This window comes from Oncorhynchus clarkii, chromosome 9 (genome assembly GCF_045791955.1).
Source record: "Oncorhynchus clarkii lewisi isolate Uvic-CL-2024 chromosome 9, UVic_Ocla_1.0, whole genome shotgun sequence".
NCBI lineage: Eukaryota > Metazoa > Chordata > Actinopteri > Salmoniformes > Salmonidae > Oncorhynchus > Oncorhynchus clarkii.
Genome location: NC_092155.1, coordinates 25,828,847 through 25,850,211, shown reverse-complemented (window position 1 = coordinate 25,850,211; position 21,365 = coordinate 25,828,847). Strand labels below are relative to the sequence as shown.

The 21,365-nt window shown below is 40.7% G+C and overlaps 1 protein-coding gene and 1 pseudogene across 2 annotated transcripts; one reads left to right on the top strand and one right to left on the bottom strand.

The window, feature by feature from the left end:
• Window positions 1–130: 130 nt before the first annotated feature.
• LOC139416132 (perilipin-2-like) lies at window positions 131–6,827 on the top strand (annotated as a pseudogene).
• LOC139416131 (zinc finger protein 239-like) lies at window positions 6,819–16,867 on the bottom strand. Of its 2 annotated transcripts, none has more exons than XM_071164452.1 (9): window positions 16,519–16,867; window positions 15,149–15,349; window positions 13,448–13,549; window positions 13,252–13,347; window positions 12,406–12,516; window positions 12,101–12,221; window positions 11,671–11,988; window positions 9,683–9,899; window positions 6,819–8,365 (listed from the first exon to the last, which is right to left on the bottom strand). In XM_071164452.1, the coding sequence occupies exons 2-9, from the start codon at window positions 15,305–15,307 to the stop codon at window positions 7,681–7,683; spliced, it is 1,809 nt and encodes a 602-aa protein (XP_071020553.1). In that variant the 5' UTR covers window positions 15,308–15,349; window positions 16,519–16,867; the 3' UTR covers window positions 6,819–7,680. The 2 variants fall into 2 exon arrangements, with proteins under 2 accessions (XP_071020553.1, XP_071020554.1); XM_071164453.1 differs by having other exon boundaries at window positions 15,158–15,349; window positions 16,519–16,847.
• Between the last annotated feature and the right edge of the window lie 4,498 nt (window positions 16,868–21,365).

The following is a 21,365-nucleotide window of genomic DNA, read 5'->3' as shown; positions in this document are numbered from 1 at the left end:
ATTCATGTATCTAGGAAATCCCCTGCCATTTTCCCCCTCGTTACCTTTGCCCTATAATTTTTTGAGGCGGTTACGTCAAGTTATTAGCAATATCTCGCGAGAAGCAGATACTATAAATGGGACGTTGTTAGTTCACAATCAAATCAAACCTGAAACGGAGTAAGTTATTACACTGCTGGGATCATCATCATTCACCAAAATTAACCAACTAACGTGGTAGGTAACCTTGTTCCATTTTTTTATTATCATACTTTTGTGTTTATTTGATTTCGTGATCAACCAATTTGGTGGATATTTGTCTGAACGCGAGAGTTCCTCTTTCGAATTTGACAGCATACAGTAACGTTTGCTGCTACACTGTATCAATCAATATCACTTTCCCTGATGTTGTTTGGGTAGATAATTGAGTAGACATAATGATGTAGAAATATTACATCGTATTTTTTCCTTGTGAGTTGATCAAAGCAATGTAGCAGAAAATAACACTTTGTTTGTATTGTTGAAAGAAATGAAATGTCCATAACATTAATGTCTTTCTCCTCTTGTTTAGGTTTGCAGACATGGAAGTCGTTGAAGTCGTCAATAACCAGGTATGTCTCTTTTGGGGAGTGAAACGGATCAAAGTAGTGTATGCCAGCTGATAATGAAACAGGACATAAGTGCATATACAGAAAATGATAGGCTACAACTCCTCAGATAGTTGACATTCAATTGGCTTGGTTATAGGTTTGTCTTTATTTTTGATTGTGTGTTTACGGGTCCAATGTTGTGATAAAGGATAGCAAGTTAAAGTTTTGTACTACAGTAGCCAACTTTAGTCAGGAGCTGCTTGGTATTGATCCTTTGGACCCCAGGTGGGTTAGGTTTCTCATTTTAAATCTGAAGGAAAATCTATACATTCAGAAGCCTATAGCATACTTAGTATGTATACATACTACTTGTATCATTGCTGACATTACTCTTGAGATATTGTAACACGCAGTGTTCTAACATCCATTTTCAACTCAATTTCTCACCAGAATGTGGTTGAGAGGGTGACCAGCCTCCCATTGGTTAGCTCCACCTATGACATGGTGTCCAGTGCCTACTGCACCACCAAGGATAACCACCCCTACCTCAAGTCTATGTGTGAGGTGGCCGAGCAGGGGGTTAGGAACCTCACCACTGCAGCGCTCACCGGTGCAGCACCCATCATCGGCAAGCTGGAGCCACAAAGTAAGAATCTGTAGCCATCTCCAAATCTATAGCCACCTGGTATATTTTCACTAATGTGGACCTACATATTGAGTTTAATCTATTTGATTAATTTTCTATGTGGTGGTCAAATCTGGAGAGCTGTAAATGGAAAAGCAAGCGCTTTGCCAGAATGGAATTTCTAGTATAAGGCTTTAAACATATGCTTATTACAAAAATACTGTGCTTTTCTAGGTCAGTTTGGTTTCGATTATAAACAAATAGGCAGGGCTTTTCGGTTTCGATAATATTTTTTCAACATTACAGTTACTTAGGAGCTTTTTAATTGCAATTTCAAAGCGGGGTGCTGAGAAGCCTACATCGGTCCGATACACACGACTAGTGTACCTTTTTCAAAAACCAAAACTTAAAAATATTTTTTTAAATGTATTATTATATTTCTCAGCAACCCAATTTAGCTAGGCTAGCTGCAGAACTGTCTAACAAAATAATTGTACTGTTTCTTCAAAGATAAGGCATACTATCACGAACTGTCTCTATCTCTTGCGGTGTTTGTATCTAACCTAACGTATTAATTAGGCTTAAAAGTCTATCCATATCTATGCCAGAGCCGGAAAAAAATGTCGCAATGGATTATGGTCATTGATGTTAATTACCACGTTTCTGCACTGAAATAGGTTGAATATTAGCTTACTGAAAACTACAACTCGCGTTAGCCCAGCGACCCACATAGTTATTGAGTTTATTTCTCTCGTGAATGATTAGAATTTTCTCTAGTGAAACGGCGCGTTGGGCTCACAAAACCCCCGAAGTAAATGGAATTCAAGTAATTGAACCAACATCGGTCAATTAGTTGTTTAATAACCGAAAATCCCGGAAATATTGGTTAATCGCTCAGCATTAGATCGTGGAAATAAATATTGAGTTACACTTCCTAATTGTGTAAGGACCAGGAAGTCCGTCCAGTCATCTATGAGCTGTTGCTCAACAACATAACCTTTTACCTAGTAATCACATCTTATGTCTTGTCTTGAACCAGTAGCACTTTTTTAGTATTCTTCTGTAGTGCTACAATTTGTGACTCTCCATTCCCAACCTTGAATGTGATACATTTTGCTTATAATGTTATGCCCTCTTTTTCTGCCACCAGTTTCCATGGCCAATGACTTGGCCTGCAAAGGTCTGGATAAGATTGAGAAGACTTTGCCAATCCTGCACCAGCCTTCTGAGCAGGTATATGACTCTCACTCCACAGTTATTACTTGGTACCGAATGACACAACGCAACACCGCATTTCACAATGAATCAAGAGGATGCCAGTCAGATTGGCCAACCATAGAGGGAGGAGCAATGACTCATAACCTGTGTGTCAAAATCAGTGACGTATCATCTATTTGGACCGGGCTCTCCCTCTGTCATAAAGCAAGTGTCTAGTCAGTCAGTGGTCATCCAAAGGCCAGGACTCACTCATTTGAAAAATTAAGTTCAATCTCAATGTGACTTTCCTGGTTAAATGAAAAACAACCTTTTTCCTCCCTATCCCATTCTTCCTGTCTAGATTGTCGCCAACGCCAAGTATGCAGTGACCGGTGCCAAAGACGTGATGTCCAACACCGTCACAGGGGCCAAGGACAGTGTGTCCCACACCTTGACCAATGCAGTGGACCGGACCAGGGGTGCCGTGCAGGACGGCGTGGAGATGACTCGTGCTGCGGTCCAGGATGGTATGCAGATGACCCGGGCTGCTGTCAGCGGCAGCGTGAATACGGTGATGGAGAGCCGTGTGGCCCAGATGGTCAGCAGCGGAATGGACACGGCACTCACCACCTCCGAGAGCCTGGTGGACCAGTACCTGCCTTGCACTGAGGACGAGTTGGGTGAGTGAGAGCTAGGCTAATATAACCTAACAGTCTCTTACAATGGATTCTCAGTGATGACTGAATAATTGGACTGGGGCTAGCAACAACACCAAAGAGCATTAAGATCAGTCATTGATACTATTTAGCTATACTGTTGATCTTCATCAACATTCCGGAGAAAAGGCAGCTAATCGGGTTCGGTTGAGATTCTCAGAAACTAAGATTATTCAGACATGGCCCATTTTTTCTAATGACCAAAAGAGAACATTTCTGGTTGTTTTGGGCTAAATCATTTTGGTTTACAGTACAGTGACGAATAAAGAGGAATAATCCTGTACACAATGTTTCCTACAACACTTCCAAAACATATATGTTGTCAATAAACTCAAGGTCAGGAAGTCAACTACTCATTTACTCATAATACTATGTCTGATTAGATTCACTAAGCTTGCTCACTTAAACCCATACAATGTCAGCAAGCATTTACATTACATTTACAATGATTACATTAACTTGATATTATTTACACAAAAGGCTCAAAGCAATGCTTAAAGGGACAATCAGCAGTTGCTACTGTCACAGCTGTCGTCGGAAGGATGAGACCAAGGCACAGCGTTCTTTGAGTTCCACATAATTTATTAACGAAGTGAAACTTTTAGAAAAGACAACAATAACGACGACACTGACTGACCAGCTTCGTTGTGCAAACTACCTGCACACAAACAAAGAACAAGATTCCACACAGAAGGAAGGGAAAGAGCTGCCTAAGTATGATCCCCAATCAGAGACAACGATAGACAGCTGCCTCTGATTGGGAACCACACTCGGCCAGAAACAAAGAAATAAAGAAACTAGAATGCCCACCCTAGTCACACCCTGGCCTACCCAAAATAGAGAACAAAAGCCTCTCTATGGCTAGGGCGTGACAGCTACATCCATTTTCTGACTTATAAATGAACGATATGCAACCATTGATTCTTGATGAATATCATTTTTAAATGCCTCATGAGCTTAGTTCAACTGTCGTACCCCATCAGAACCCAAACTATAAGCTTCTACTAATCCAATGTTTGTAAACAACATGTAAACAATCACTGTACAGCCCGAAAACATGGTTACAACTATAATTTTGATACCATGGATGGCCAGTCCTTGCATCCATAGCTGTCTTTGAATATGAGAGTGGTTACATTTCGAGTCCTAATTCCCCTTTATTGTTTCAACTCCTGATTGCCGCTTTAGTTTCATGTTCCTCTTTTCACCTTGACAGAAATCGAGGCTAAAATGGTCGAAGGATTCGATGTGGCGAAGGATGCACCTAGCTACTATGTCCGTCTGGGCTCTCTGTCTACCAAGCTGCGTAAGAGGGCATACCACAAGGCTCTGGCCCAGGTCAAAGACGCCAAGCAGCGCAGCCAGGAGTCCATCTCACAACTCAGCCACACTGTAGACCTGGTGAGTGTTGACATCAAATGATAGAAGTGGAAATGGAAAACTTTATTCTCCATAGAATGTGTAAATTCTGCAGAAGGAGTAAATGGAAATTATTTTAACTGTCTTTCATGAGATGTAATGAGATCTGATGAGGTTCCCTTGCACTGGATTCATTTAAATTATGTGGGAATGAGATGTTCGTTGTGAAGTCTATCATTTCGTTTTCAACCCTTTTAGATTGAATACGCCAGAAAGAATATTGACGGAGCTAACCAGAAGGTGAAAGGGAAACTGAACTCCCTGATTGAGTGGAAGTCTAATGAGGAAGCCGATGTCAATGAGGCTGAGGTAATGACCATACTTAAGAGCACTCATCATAGAATACCATTTTAGCCACATCATATTGTACATGGACCATCTCTTGCAGTTTTGCGTCCAAATTGCATATTTAAGTTATTTTATTTGACTACTCCTTGAGGAAAAAGCTACTTCATTTTATGTGAAGATACAGGTGAATTAAATGGTCTTCATCATTTATCCCCCAGAATATAGAGTCAAGGACCCTGGCCATAGCACGCTCCCTCACCCAGCAGCTGCAGACAACGTGCCAGGTGCTGGTGTCTGGCCTGCAGGGCCTTCCCCAGAACATCCAGAAGGAGGCGCTGTTCCTCAGCCACTCCGCCTCCCAGGTCTACTCCAGCTTCAGCAAAGCGGCGGCGTTTGGGGACCTGTCGGACGGCGTGCTGGCCAGCAGCAAGGCCCAGCTGGGCAAGATGAAGGAGTCGCTGGATGGCGTCATGGACTACCTGGTTAACAACACATCCCTCAACTGGCTGGTAGGTCCCTTTTACCCCCGGCTGGCACCACCCCCCACCGCCACATCCTCCCAGTCTCAGAAGACACCAGCCCCCGCAGAGGTGGAGATGAAATCAATGGAATAACTAGCTGCCTGTTTAACGACTTTCTATCCCATATTATTCCTCCATCAAATATCTTAAGTCACACTAATGAGCTTGCATTTATTCAGCATGTTGATGAATAAATGTTGACCAACTGTTTGTGAATGTTGCTCAGTGTGTGCTCAATAATCTAGCTTAATTTCCATATGCCTTTTCTTATGCAGGACATTGCTTTTGATGCTACTGTTGTTTTTGATATAACATTATATCCTGTTGTAACCATAACCTGCCATATAGTAGATACGTAGATGTTAATACCTTGCCTTGTATGCTGCCATCTTTGTACAATTCTAATAAATAAATTAATATGTCATCTGTGTGTTGTCTTGCTGCCTTGAAAATGACCAACCAGTGTGAAAGCATTTGGGAATGGAATTGGATGTTTTATACATTGTCGAAACCCATCTTCGGGCTACAGTGAATTCAGTGTCTGTAATACATTGAGATAGCTTGGATATGAGGTTTGTCTGTGAGTGGTTCAACTAACTAAACTGTAGTTGTATGGTTTTCCAGGACTAGGTTTGGCAATGATGTAACCCTCCCCCTGTATTAATACCTAGTAGTCCAAAGGTCATACAGTAAGGCAGGTTCTTGTGCTTAGTTGCGTTTTCCATTTACAGGTACCAGACTCTACCTTGTCCGACCTCTCGTCAGTTGAGGATGATGAAATGTCAGATGAGACCAGCACCAACAAACCTCTTATCAGCTCCCATTGCCCACCAATAACCTTCATTGTCAGCTAAATAGCACGTATGTCTGATATAATGGTTAGTTATTGAAAATAGTATTTTCTTTTCAAAACACTTTCAAATACCATTGGTAGACATTGATTAATTTGGCCAGTGTATTTTAAATTTTAAATAGAATATGTAAATACTCATGTATTTCAACTGTCTGTTCTGTTGTGGATGAAACATTTTTGCATTCGCTAAGTGACCGCCTCTCCCACTTACATATCCAGTTTTGAATCGGATTCATTATAAAATTCATAATGCGGTCATTTAAGATAAAATAAAATTGGTGTTTGTGGATTAATTTACTGCTGCTCGATGCCTTTTATGAACATGTTTGATTGGGTTTTAATTTTTGTAAATTTTCAACTTGAAAACATTCAAAAAGTTATACTACAAGGCGGTCACTTTCCTAGGGTATTTTCATGGAAGGCGTGTGAGCATTTAAATAAACATTGTAACTATGGTTTCCTATACAGAATATAATGTAATGGTAGTGGGATATACACTGAGGCCTCCAGAATAAGAATGCTATTTCTCATAGTTGCAGGTGAATTAGGAGTAAATGTAACCAGTGTGTGGTTGTATGTTCTAATTAGCAGTTCTTTAATAAGTAAATAGAGACAAAGTGTTCTGCCCCATTGCTGCTCATAATATCTTCTTTATTAACAAGAGGAATAGTCATATACACAAAATCTATACAAAAACTTTTCCAGGAATCCTCAACAATTATGACAGCCTTCATAATTTGTCATGCAGGGATCATCAATTAGATTCAGCCGCGGGCCAATTTCTTTCTGGAGCGGATGGTCGTGGGCCGGAACATAATAAAAAAAATGGTTTTACACTGCAAAATGACCGCAAGACGCCTAAACAGATATTTGACTAAAACAAAAATGTCAAACCTTGATTACATTTGGGAACATTGTCCTGTGAAGGGTGCCTTCTTTTGGATGGCACGTTAAAATGGGTGTCGTGACTCTCCGTGGTGAATCCCATGGTGCTTATTGTAAGAGTATGGATGTTGACCACAGTGTCATGGTTAAATTCCCAACCTGGCCACATTCCATCATGGCCACTGAATCATCCCCCTCATTCCTAAATGGAATATATCACTACTCACCTCTCCACCTGATAGCTGATGTGTGGGGTAGAGTTTTGGCATAAAAATGGTCACTGTGCATCACTGAGGTGGGTGCTGCACATTGATAGTGGATGAGGTGAGTTTCCGCCTACTATGTAAAGTACTTTGAGTACCTCAGTTAGCAGAAAAGTGCTATATACATCCAATCAATTATTATTATTTCTATACAATCAAATATGTCTGTCTGTTATGCGTGGCAGTACTTGGGAATATATTTCAGAAATGAAAACCAATAGATGATTTCCTGGTGTTTTTACAGTCTTATGTCCAACAATGAAAATCTAAATTCAGTCCGCGGGTCGCCAGTTGGGGAACCCTGCTGTACAGAGCACAACGTCCCTCAAGAACTTTCGGACAACTTAGACTTTTTCTCGATGAACTCGCTGGTGTATTTTCAGGTTGCCGCTTTCAGTGAATCTCTTACCACACCTTATACACTGATAAGGTTTCTCCCCTGTATAGGTTCTCATGTGTTTTTTAACGCAGCTGCTGGATGCAAAACGTTTGTCACACAGTGTGCAGGGGTACGGCCGCTGGCCTGTGTGACTCTGCAGATGCACTGTGAGACTTTCAGGTTGTTTGAACCTCCTCCCACAAAGTTGACAGCTGTAGGGTTGCTCACCTCTGTGTGTTCTCATGTGTACCCTCAACTGACCTGAGGTGCTTAAAGTCATTCCACAAACGCTACATAAGTACGGTTTCTCCCCTCTGTGCATCCGGAGGTGTTGCGTCAGGCCATTGGACTGTATAAATCCCTTCCCACAGATAGAACAGACATAAGGTCGCACCCGGGTGTGAGTGCGTTCATGTGACTTTAAGATTTCTGTTTTCCTAAAGCCCCTGCCACAATGTGAGCAAACGTATGTCCTTTCTTCAATGCGATTTGCCTGGTGAACTTTCTGGTGCTGTTTTAGACATCCCTTCGTTTTGTATCTCTTCTCACACTGGTCACAATGGAACGGCCTGGCTTCAGAGTGAACGCTTTCATGTCGTCTCAGGTCACAGAGGTTTCTGAAACCTTTCCCACACTGGGAGCAGGTGTACCTGTTGATTTGATGAGACAAGATATGATAAGGTGGTTTAGTCAAGGACCTTACCATAGTCACAAACTATAGAACAACCAAGCATCTCTATCTTCACCACCGTAGTCCTGTACAGAACTCAAACTCATTTTGTTCGAGGGCCACATTCTGTCTTCACTGAGGTCCAGAGGCCACACTGCAAATTTAGTATATTGCCTTGTCTAATTACACAAACTGTATAAATATGTTCCAAAAAACAATTGATGCTCCCTGACTAACAGCCTAGCTTTCATTTCAGTGACTGTTAGTGAATATGTTTGTGTGATTACCTAATATACAGTGTTGAAAAGATACCACCTAGAGAAACAAAGTAACTAATGACATCAATATTATGAGAAAAATCCAATTACGCTGTCATTAAATGACTCAGTATTAGAAAACAGCCAATTATCTTGCTACTATGAGAAAGATGTTATTACGATGTAAGTTAATAACTTGTTCTTATGAAATAACAATTCTCGTTATAAATGGGAAACAGTGTTGTTACAATATAATGTGTGTTCTTAGAACATGGATACACTGTGGTTACTGCAATTCCTGTCCAACGAGGAGCAGTGGAATTTTGTATTTCTTTCTTTCCTTCCTTCTTGCCACACTTGGTGACTTATGGTGGGCCGTACTGATATTACACACTGAAACCTTCAGGTTGTCGCTGACAGTGAATCTCCTATCGCACATTCTACACTGGTAATATTTCTCTCCTGTATGAATTCGCATGTGTCTGCTAAGGTCGCTGTGGGACGTGAAGCATTTGTCGCACTGTGTGCAGGAGAACGGCCGCTCACCAGTGTGGATCCGCCGATGTATTGTGAGACCGTAACATCTTCTAAACCTCTTCCCACAATGCTCACAGCTTTTGGGGCGTTCATCTGTGTGTGTTCGTGAGTGTACCAACAAGGCACCTGAAGTACTAAAACTCTTTCCACAAACGGTACATAAGAACGGCTTCTCACCTCTATGCCAGCGGAGGTGACCTATCAGTATTTGATGTTGAATAAATCCCTTCCCACATATAGAACAGACAAAAGGTCGCTCCCCGGTGTGGGTGCGTACATGTGACTGTAAAGTTCCTGCAGACCTAAAGCCTCTGCCACAATGTGAGCAAACATATGGCCTTTCTCCAGTGTGAACTCGATGGTGTTGTTTTAGAGCCACCTTTGTTTTGTATCTCTTCTCACACTGGTCACAATGGAAGGGCTTCACCTCAGAGTGAACGGTTTCATGTCGTCTCAGTTCATATGAACACTTGTGACCCTTCCCACACTGGGAGCAGATGTACCTGTTCTTCCTGGTCTTCTTAGCCGAGGAGCTTTCTGTCTCACTGACAGGCAGGACGTTGTTCTCAGCTCCAGCTTCTCCAAAGTCCACGATCCCACTGTCCTCCTTTGGATGGTTCTTCTTGATGTGCTCCTGCAGGATGAGCCATCTCCTGTTGGAGAACTGGCACTGTGAGCAGGAAAAGCCCTGGGACTGGGGGGGCTTGGCTTTAGCTTGTCCTGCAGGTAGAAAACACAGGAGGGTGAAATAAGGGCTGCTGAGTTCAAAGTTCCATTGCAGATTGTTGTCAGTAGTTGATGAGGCAATAATATAAAGATTTGTATTTTATCCATGCCGAAATCTGTTGTGCAATTATAGAATCTGATCTAAATTGATCTAAACTAGTGGAGTTATGGAGTGGAGTAAGAAATTCCTGAAAAATTAAGTGTTACTTTAAAATACATTTTTACAAAGTTACTTTAAAATAAGTTCGACTAACAACTAGTGTTGCACGGTATACCAAAACCTTTGTACCTTTTCCGATACTAGAACATGAAAATATTGTTTGGTATTAGAATTTGTTACTTTTGGTACTTCTGTCAAAGTCTATCAGCGCAAGAGCCTCCCGAGTGGCACAGCGGTCAAAGGAACTGCATCGCAGTGCTAGAGGCGTCGCACAATTTTCCCGGCGTTGTCCGGGTTAGGGGAGGGTTTGGCCGGCCGGGATGTCCTTGTCCCATCAAGCTCTAGCGACTACATGTGGCGGGCCGGGCACACGCACACTGACTCGTGTCGCCAGTTGCAGTGTTTCCTCCGACACGTTGGTGCCGCGAGCAGTGTGTCAAGAAGCTGTGCGGCTTGGCAAGGTCTTGTTTCGGAGGATGCATGGCTCTCGACCGTCGCCTCTCCCGAGTCCGTACGGGAGGTGCAGCGATGGGACAAGACTAACTACCAATTGGGTAGAAAAGGGGTAAAAATTAAAAAATGAAATAATAATATAAATACAAAAAAGTACATCAGCACAGACGATGTCCCCCTTATCATGCTGTACAGAAGTTAACACCTGAATAATGCGACACGACATCAGGCATGCAGAAATGTTGAAACTGTTAATTATGGTTCTCAAAACAATGTCCATACAGGCTAAAACACTTTATAATGCAAGATGATACTGGTAGCTTCCAGCTTTGTAGGCTAACTTTCCTTGCTAGTTTACAGCTGAAGCCAACATCAATTCACTACCCTTTGTGATAATATGCAAAATGTTGCTGATTTAAAAGCTAAACGCCACCAAAAAACTTTATTAATTTACTTATTCGGTCTCTCTATCACGTCTCTCCCAAATATTATCTATTGCCTCCGCAAACTGACTGTGTGAATAGGGCTCCGCCTCGTGAATGCGTCATTACTGGCTAAAGAGAGAGCGCACTTTTATAAAATAAGCTACTTCTATGCAAATGTTGTTGATCAGTACAATAAAATAAGTCCCAAATGGAAGGGAAACAGATTGTTTGTCAAATTATGCCCCATGAAATCAGCCAAAACAAGCTCAATAACTCAATGCATGCACACACTCCTATTGGATATACATTCACCTGTATTGTGAAAAGGCCTAGGCTAAATCTTGATTTACTCAGTTTATCAAATCGAGATTTATTATTCAAATAAATGACTGCCATTATGCTGTTATGTACTGTAGTTAGAAATTGAGTCTCTGAAAAATGTTACCGTAAAAAGATTCTAATGTAATGATATTGAACTCAAAAGATGCCCAACGATTGAACAAAGCAGTAGCTGAGTTTATCTAGATAAAGTACAATTATGTGACTGGCTAATACATGCCTTCTTTTTTTGCCCATGGTATCATTTTGGTATTGAGTATCATGACAATAAACCTGGTATCAAAGTCAAAATGCTGGTATCTTGACAACCAGGCTCTGCTACTCAAACTTCAACTCAGTTCGCCAGTGTATGGATGTATGCAATGTATTCCGCCCTGAATTTCCTTACCATTGATGCCTACTAATGATGGCTGTTTCTGCTGCCCAGAATTCCCAGAGGATTCCCCAGCCCCTTCCAGTCTTTCAGTGCCCTCATCACTTCCCTCATTGGCGTATTTGTCTTCCCCACTGACTTCTTGCTGTCCCTCCTCTCCACTCTCCTGTTCTTTCAGTCCTTGAGCATTGTCATTCTCTCCCTTTCTCCTCACATCACTCTTGTTCGTCACCGTGCCTTTTTCTCTGCCTCTTTTGGTCTGTTTAGACTTCAGTGAGGGAGCAAGGCAGGACAACGTGGACAGGATGGTATCAGAGTCATAGAAGAAAAGATCTTGAAAAGAGAGAGAATACAAATAATTCCAAATTCTCTTTCAGGAGAATCCCCTACAGGTATTTCACCCAGAGGTTAACAAGTTCAAATAGATCACCTGAGGGATCCTAACCTTTTTTTAGGTGCCCCAGATTTCTATGATGCTGCAGCAGTGTTTTCAGATGCTCAGGGTCAGAGAAAGACTGCTGACACTCTTCCAGGTCAATAGGGGTCAAGTTGAGAATGGATGCTGTCTGAGGGAGAGAAGAATAAGTATGTCTGCAGAACAGAGAAAAGTGCTGTACAATCCCACATGACCCCTAGCCCCTACCCAGTTGACACTTATCGATGTTTATTCATTCATGGAAGGGTGTCAAGTATACAAATGAACATCAACATGTTTTAGATGATCTAATAGGATGGAGATGGAGTCAGTACCTGTGTAAAGCTGGGCACTGGCATCATCTCCTCCAGTCTGTCAAAGAACTGCCACACCAGTATCTGTAGCGCTGTGTCATACCTAGTGCTGTACTGTACAGGGAACACCTCCTTTAACACAGAGGTAGAAAGGGAGAGTCGTGTGGTTTTAGCCAAGGCACATGTAGTAATTTAAAAGTATTCAATATTCGCATTGAGGTCATTCTGGTCGAGGGATGGGCAGCTTTAATGGGGGTGGGGGAAACTAAAAATCTGAACTCATCAGGGGCCGCAGTTGCTTGCGAGTCTGCGTACCCACATGTGCATACCCCCACAACCAAATTTTGAGCAAAACATTTGAGCAGCCACCCTCTGACAGCAGGGAGACATTTTTTTTGTTTATTTTAGATTTAATTTTGTGCAATTTTACACATTTTGCCATGGGGCGGAGAGAATATTTAGCAATTTTATAACTAATTTCCTGCAATTCAACACATTTTGTCATAGGATGGAGAGAAATGTTTGCAGTTTTTAATAAGATATCTGGGTGAGACTGACTAACACAATCAATGGGTGCCCCTCAGCTGGTAATTGGACCATTATTACCAAGTTTAGGTAGCTGGCCACTAAAAAAATGTTAACTGACATGGGCTAATTGAGTGTCTATCAGTGAATGACGTAAGAGAAAATCTGTTAATGAACAACCCAATTTCGAAATTGCACCTTGTGTATTCTACTATTTCAACTATGAACAGTAAGTTCAGACCCGGACTGAGTTGGCAAAAAAATTACAATTGAGTTGCCCATCCCTGTTCTAGTCCTTAGAAGGTGGGATTTGTAACATCTAGATGTGAGATATCATCTCACCTGAAAAAAATGTTCCCTCTTTGTTGAGTCTTCTAGCAGAGTTTGGACCAGATCCATAAAGTTATCCTTTGAGGCCTCCACAGATCTGTCTTTGCTCTGAATATGTCAATCACACACAAAACAACTGTAACCATCTACAATGAGAAATAGGTAAAGCAGACTTGCCATTAATAGACTGATATTTCAGGTTACTTACCCCTTTACGTGTTGTGCATGAATGGATTCTGTCCAGGTGGGGCTGGATGGTTTTGTAGCCAGCTGGGTTAGACTCCACACCACGACACAATTCAAGAACCAGCTGAAACAGGAGGCATATACTGTTATAGCTATGAACAAATTATTACTGACCAAAATTATAAAACGCAACATGTAAAGTGTTGGTCCCATGTTTCATGAGCAGAAATAAAAGATACCAGAAATGTTCCACACGCACAAAAAACATATTTCTCTCAAATTTGTTTATCTCCTGTTAGTGAGCATTTCTCCCTTGCCAAGATAATCCATCCACCTAACAGGTGTGGCATATCAACAAGCTGATTAAACAGCATGATCATTACACAGGTGCATCTTGTGCTGGGACAATAAAAGGCCACACTAAAATGTGCTGTTTTGTCACACAACACAATGCCACAGATGTCTCAAGTTGAGCGAGTGTGCAATTGGCATGCTGATTGCAGGAATGTCCACCAGAGTGGTCGCCAGAGAATTGAATGTTCATCCTTCTACCATAAGCCGCCTCTAATGTCGTTTTAGAGAATTTGGCAGTATGTCCGTCCGGCCTCACAACCGCAGACCACGTGTAACCTGGCCAGCCCAGGACCTCCATATCCATCTTCTTCACCTGCGGGATCATCGACTAGAGTATAGGAACACTGTGGACAATTTTCAGCAAGTTGCAACCATGAAATACAGTTATAAACACTTTTCCATAAACAAGGTCTAAATCATGTTTGATGCACTAAGTAAGTCAATTATTGGCAGGACTGTTTAAACTAGACCAGCTACCAGGAAAGCTGATGAAACGGTGGGCTTGCAGAACCAAGAATTTCTGCACAAACTTTCAGAAACCATCTCAGGGAAGCTCATATGCGTCTTCGTCATCACCAACAGGGTCTTGACCTGACTGCAGTTTGGCATCATAACCGACTTCAGTGGACAAATGCTCACCTTCGATGGCCACTGGCACGCTGGAGAAGTGTGCTCTTCACGGAATGTACAGATACCATGCCGAGATCCCGAGGCCCATTGTCGTGTCCTTCATCCACCGCCATCACCTCATGTTTCAGCATGACAATGCACAGCCCCATGTCAGAAGGATCAGTACACAATTCCTGGAAGCTGAAAAAGCCAGACATATCACCAACTGAGCATGTTTGGGATGCTCTGGATCGACGTGTACGACAGCGTGTTCCAGTTCCTGCCAATATCCAGCAACTTCGCACAGTCATTGAAGAGGAGTGGGACAACATTCCACAGACTTGGAAGGAGATGTGGCACTGCATGGTGGTCACACTAGATACTGACTGGTTTTATGATCTACGCCCATACCTTTTTTTTTAAGGTATCTGTGACCAACAGATGCATATCTGTATTCCCAGTCATGTGAAATCAATAGATTAGGGTCTAATGAATGTATTTCAATTTACTGATTTCCTTCTATGAACTGTAACTCAGCAAAATCTTTGAAATTGTTACATGTTTTATTTACATTTTTTGTTCAATGTATATACTGAGGAAACACAAACTGAAGAGTCAAATATGTAACTGATAACTGTGAGATCCAGGGGCAAACAAAGGTCTGAATATCACCCAATGGCCCACATTATACTTTAGTGGTAGACGTTTCTTAAATTATTCCCCCAACCCTACACCATTCCCAAACACTCAACACTCCCACCTGTCTCACCCTCGCTCTCAGTCTCAGGATGAGTTGGACCCTCTGCTTGAGCGTCAGGAGCTCCGGAACCATCTCTGTCACCAGAGTCACAAACTCCTCCAGCTTCCCATACTGCATCACGTTACGCTGCTGAGCCACTTGCCACATGGATGCAGACATCAGACACCAGAAGACGCAAGGAGGATAGAGGGAGATGAGGACCTGTCACCAGAGGAGGAAGTTAAACAGTGGAGTGTACTGACATGAACTGTCTTCGTGTGGCATTTGAGTCTTTGTAAACAATTAGGCTATATGTTTGAAAGTACACTGTTGAATGTCAGTCTCATGGTCAGCGTTTAGACAGGCAGCCCAATTCTGATCTTTTGACCAATCACATCAGAACTTTTTCAGAGCTGATCTGATTGGTCAAAAGACAAATGAGTGAAAAAAATATCAGAATTGGGCTGCCTGTCTAAACACTGCCATGGACTGCCAGTACTTGCAACCATTAGCTAGCTACAGTATTTGCATTTCCCCAGCCTTTAGCTTACCAAAGAAGTAGCTGCGTCAGGCTTGTCGATGTTACAGACAATCAAAAGCATTAACATAACAATTCAACAAACCTATGTAGGGTCCATTTCCCCACTCACTTGGGGAAACTAGACAACCAGGTGTGGGGCATGGCTTACTAATTAGTGACCTTATTTCATCAATCAAGTTCAAGGACGTGACGCTGTCCTCCCTGGAATGAGTTTGACACATGTACCCAAAATGGTTGGAAGTACACAGAATGTATGATTTCCATGTATGATCTAAGTTTTAGTGTGGGGTGAATAGTTATTTTGGATAGCCTGTAATGTATTGTCCCCCTCATACCCTGAAATAAAATCTGTTTCATCAAATATTTAACGGTCAGTCTTATCAACCTATTAATTACGCATATGGATGGCCATAAATGACATCAAGGACTTGCTTTCTCCTTGGCAATATCTCAGCCATCCCCACAGAGATGCACATGCGATTCAGGAACTGCAAACATTTTCACGGTGTGAGAAATTTTACAACATAACGTCACAACACAATCAAAGACAGGGAACTACTTCACGCTGGGAAGATTTTTTTACACGACCCTGTCAAATTCTGATATTTTTTCCACTAATTGGTTTTTTGACAAATTTAAATCAGATCTTTTCACGTCTGATTTTTTTTTAGAGCTGAACTGATTGGTCAAAAGACCAATTAGTTAAATATCAGAATCTAAACTCAGCCATGGACTGCAAGTCCTTGCGTAGATTACAGTAGCTCGCTGGTTACTTGCATTTCCCCCGTTTATCAAAAAGTGTCAAGGTAATATTTGGCGAGACAAAAATTATGAACATAATTCAACAAACCTGAAAATGTTGACGTGGGATACATTTCCCCACTCACTTGGGGCAACTTTCCAAATGGTTAGCAGGTGCTGCAACGCGGCAAAATGTGGGTTTTCAACGTCAGCTAGCTAACGTTAGCTATGCATTGCCAACAACACAATGTTTAGCTGGCTTGGCTAGTAAACCATATTTCGCCCAAAGACAATGTTTGACTGTTTTCTAAACTACTAAGTTCGACTTGTCACAACCATTAAACAAGGTAAGTACTTTTTTATCTGCAACCAGAAATGTTTTGAAACGAGTCTGCAGCTTTTCTTCACCACGCCAGAGAGGAAGGGGTCTACGACAGAGGCCCAACTCGGCGGAAAATGTCTCCAGCAGCAGGTGGCGTTGTTTCGCAATGAGTGTCGAATTTGGTAAACAAAAAAATGCTTGGTTTATTTTCTATGTGAGGTTTATTGATCAAAGACGTTCCGTACTGCGTAAATTATAAGTGTACTGATAAGTAGGACACGTGACATCAAGGAAACTTTGAGAAAAACCACTGTCGGAGTTTTAATTTTGATTTAATTTTTAAAATGAACATCAATACATAAAGCACATGAAGGAATACAAGCATACATAGATTAAACAATGGACAATCGAGCTAGGGGGAACAATATCACATTACAATTACAAGGACCTTAAGGGACATGCATATACTTACAATACTAACAGCTTTTTTGTTAGTAGAGCATTTACCGTCTTAAAATACAGTTCAATTTCTTTTTGTAGGGTACGAAAATGTGGTTTTCTGTTTGTAAATTTACATTTGTGTATATGACATTTGAATAAAAACAATTTGAACAAAAGAATAATGAAATTAATTAAATGTTTCAGCTTATTACTATTGTATGTAAAGAATCCAAACAGTACATCTCTCCACAATAGTGTAAAATCTTCACAAATGTGTTAAATTATAAACCTACTGATGTCTTGCCAGTTTTCTTACATGCATACAATGCCAAAAAAGATGCAACACTGTTTCTGGGTGGTCATTTCAAAAAGAGCAATTTGAGTTGATGTTTTCCTTAAACTTCTTCATATAGTGGTTGGCAGGATAATATTTATGAATAATTTTAAAGGAAACTTCCTTAATTTAGTTAACAAGTAGGCATTTGTGTGGCAAGTCTCACCGCGTCTCTCTCGCCATTGAATACAGGCGTTTGTCGTCAACAACCAAATCTTTAAAAAATGATTACAATGAGATGTATCCACCAATCCAAAGAAAGGATAGGCGGAAACTAGACCGCCCGCCGTGCCACTTTGTGGACAATGACTCTCCCGTTATTAGGGCGGAGAGACGTATCGCAGTCTATCCATAATCTATCATGAAAAGTAAACCACTGGAGGCAGGCATAAACCTATAGGAAAAACGGGGGTACATCTCAATAGTTTAGCCTGTCTTCCTCTCGATAGCTTCTTGCCTCGCTTTTATCGTATGAAGTTGTCATGTGCATATGTTTTTCCATTCATGTTTTAATACCAGCAAACCTTTCCTATACGCTTAGGGTAAAACTTTTCCATACCAAAAAAATATTGCCGTTTTGAAAACTGCAGTGTAAATGCAGTTGACTGTGGTATTTTGGATGCAGTAATTGCAGAATATTGAACTGCAGTTATACTGCACGGTAACTCCAGTTATTCTGCACTTTAACTGCAGTTGTACTGCAATCTTTTTTCGTAAGGGTTATTATAGAATAGGTAGCATTTTTTAGACCTCAAAATATTGAATAATAATAGGTAGGGGATAATCAATGAGGGGCTATGTGTTCTCTGGAAAATAATGCACAATGTGGAAGGTGTGTTCCAGGACGCGCTAGCCACTTTCCATGGAGTTGCATTATTTTCCAGAGAACGCATAGAGCCCCGAGTTGATTATCCCTTTTATACCATGGCTATAATTTAACACATGTACCGCTAGAAATGTGTTAATTTGCTGGTAGAAATGTTTAACATCCACTGAAGTAGCTATCAAGTTGACTAGATATCAACAATAGTTGTCTTGGTAAACAGACTTGCTAGTTTAGCTAACTAAACCATCAGTCCTTGCTTGCTAATATAAAAATCAAATTCAACAATGCTAATGTTTTCAATTCCATTTTTGCTTTCAAAAGTAGCTCAAACATGAAACATGTAAGAATGAACTATAGTCATTGAATTCTACCGTGCAAATATATTGTGCATTATAGGGAAATAATGCATGCTCTAGAATCAGTGGTATAAACTATTTAAGTAAAAAATCATTTAAAGTACTACTTGAGTACTACTACTTCTGCCAAATTACTTTAATACATTCTTAAAGAAAATAATGTACTTTTTACTCCATACATTTTCCCTAACACCCAAAAGTACTCGTTACATTTTGACAGGAAAACGGTCCAATTCACACACTTACCATGAGAACAATCCCTGGTCATCACTACTGCATCTGATCTGGCAGACTCACTAAACAAATGCTTAGTTTGTAAATGATGTCTGAGTGTTGGAGTGTGCCCCTGCTATCTGTCAAAAAAAAAAAGACAACTGAGCAGTCTGGTTTATTTTTACTCAATTATGGCAATTTAGTACTTTTTCCACCACTGCCTTCAAGCCAATCAGAAATGAGTATTCAACAATGCCATGATATAATGTCAGAGAAGCCGGTGTTTGGAGGATATATAGGCAAGGTGTTATTACGTCCGAGACGGAGTCGAGGGCCAGCAAACCGTGCCAATATATTCTCCAAACACGGGCTTCAAGGTCATTATCAAGGGTTACCAACATATTCAAATAATGATTGACATTTTTATTTTAAAAAACCATTGAATTTATTCATACCATTTCACCCTTCCATGAGATACAGTCCTGACACATCTAGGGTTGCTTCCCAAGCCGGGTGGTCGTTCATTTTATCGGTACGTTTGCCAGAGACGGACCCAGTCATTAAGTCTCTGTTCTGTATCTATGTCGTTTGTTCTAAATGTTCTGTTGCCATAATGTCTGGCAATGTTCTTATCCCTTGCTTCCTAACTAGCCAACTACGGCTAACTTACGGTCAAACATTACAGCCAGAATAACAGCTAAGTAGCCGCATTTGCATTTGTTTAAGCGGTTTTCTAGTGATATTTGATAATGATGCGTGATTTTACCTGGCATAGAAAATGTGCTCCGATGAGCTAGCCAACAACACAGCTAACACAATCACTTCAAACTGAAGCTGGGAAGACTGCAAACTAGCTGCATTTCGTTTTCGATTGACATTTCTTTGTATATATCCATTTTTAAAAAAATTGTGATTCATGATTGACTGGCTGAGAAAAGCTGCCTGCCTGTCTCATCCTGACTCCCGACCCCTAGACATGCCTCACCAGTTATCATTTAACAAGTGTCGTATCAATTTGAGGTTTGTCAAAGTCGGTAAGAAAAAGATGAGTCTGTTCTACTCATGAATTCAGAAAGTATTCAGACCCCTTCACTTTTCCTGCATTGTTATGTTACAGCCTTATTCTAAAATGGATTAAATAACAAATCCTCAATCTACACACACAAGCCCTTAATGACAAAGCGAAAACAGGTTGACATTTTTTGCAAATTTATAAAAAAAAACATATACCTTATTTACTTAAGTATTCAGACCCTTTTTTAAACATCTTTAACTAGGCAAGTCAGTTAAGAACAAATTCTTATTTTCAATGACAGCCTAGGAACAGTGGGTTAACTGCCTTGTTCAGGGGCACAATGACAGATTTTTACCTTGTCAGGTCGGGGATTTGATCTTGCAACCTTTCAGTTACTCGCCCAATGCCCTAATCACTAGGCTACCTGCTTGCTGCCCTTTGCTATGAGACTGGAAATTGAGCTCAGATGAAAACCTGCTCAGGACCTCAGACTGGGTTGAAGGTTCAGCTTCAATACATTTGCAAAAATGTCTAAACCTGTTTTTGCTTTTCATTACGGCGTAGTGTGTGTAGATTGAGAAACATTATTTAATCCATGGCTGTAAAGTATCAAAATGTGGAGAAAGTGAAGGGGTCTGAATATTTTCCTAATGCACTATACATCTATACATTTTTTGTTCTCCCTCATATTGTAGGAAAACCTTTGAAGGGGTCTGAACAGTGTTTTCATGGACTTTCCTGAGTATTAAAGGTCAGGTGAGCATTGATGTCATTTAGAATGAACCACAGATTTTGCTGCACCAATTAAGGAACATACAAATGGAAAAGATTTATATATATTCTTTATTTTAAATACATCTGTATAAGTATTTGCCAATTTTGTTTTAGGGAAATTGCCCGTTACATAATGTTGCATCAGGCTTTCAAAATTTGTGGGTGAATATTTTTTAAATGGACATTTTAAAAACCAATCTGAACAATACATGGACCTATGTGTAGTTCATTCAAATTACATTTGAGGGTGCATGCTCCACAGCTCATAAAGACTGTGCTCACAGAATGTTTCATATTTTGAAGATACTGTGACATTGTGGGTCTAATCGAGACCAATATGTAATGAAATCACATTGCTGTTGCAAAGAGAAATATGTTCAACAACTGACATTTTCAGATATTATTTTGACAAACACACTTTGGTGCTTACCAATTCATTCTCTATTGTCATAGATTTTGTGGGCACCGTCATGTGATCTTTGTGATATGACTAAGCATGTACTGATGAAACTCACTTAATATTTTATTCTTAAAGTCTACAAACGCTCTACATTTATTCACTCTGTGATAGGGTTGGATCCTATATGCTACTTGTATTATTGTCCTGTAAATGGTTCAGTGCCTATAATTTAGGCTGTGCGTAGAATGGGGCATAAAGGAAATTACCTCTACTAG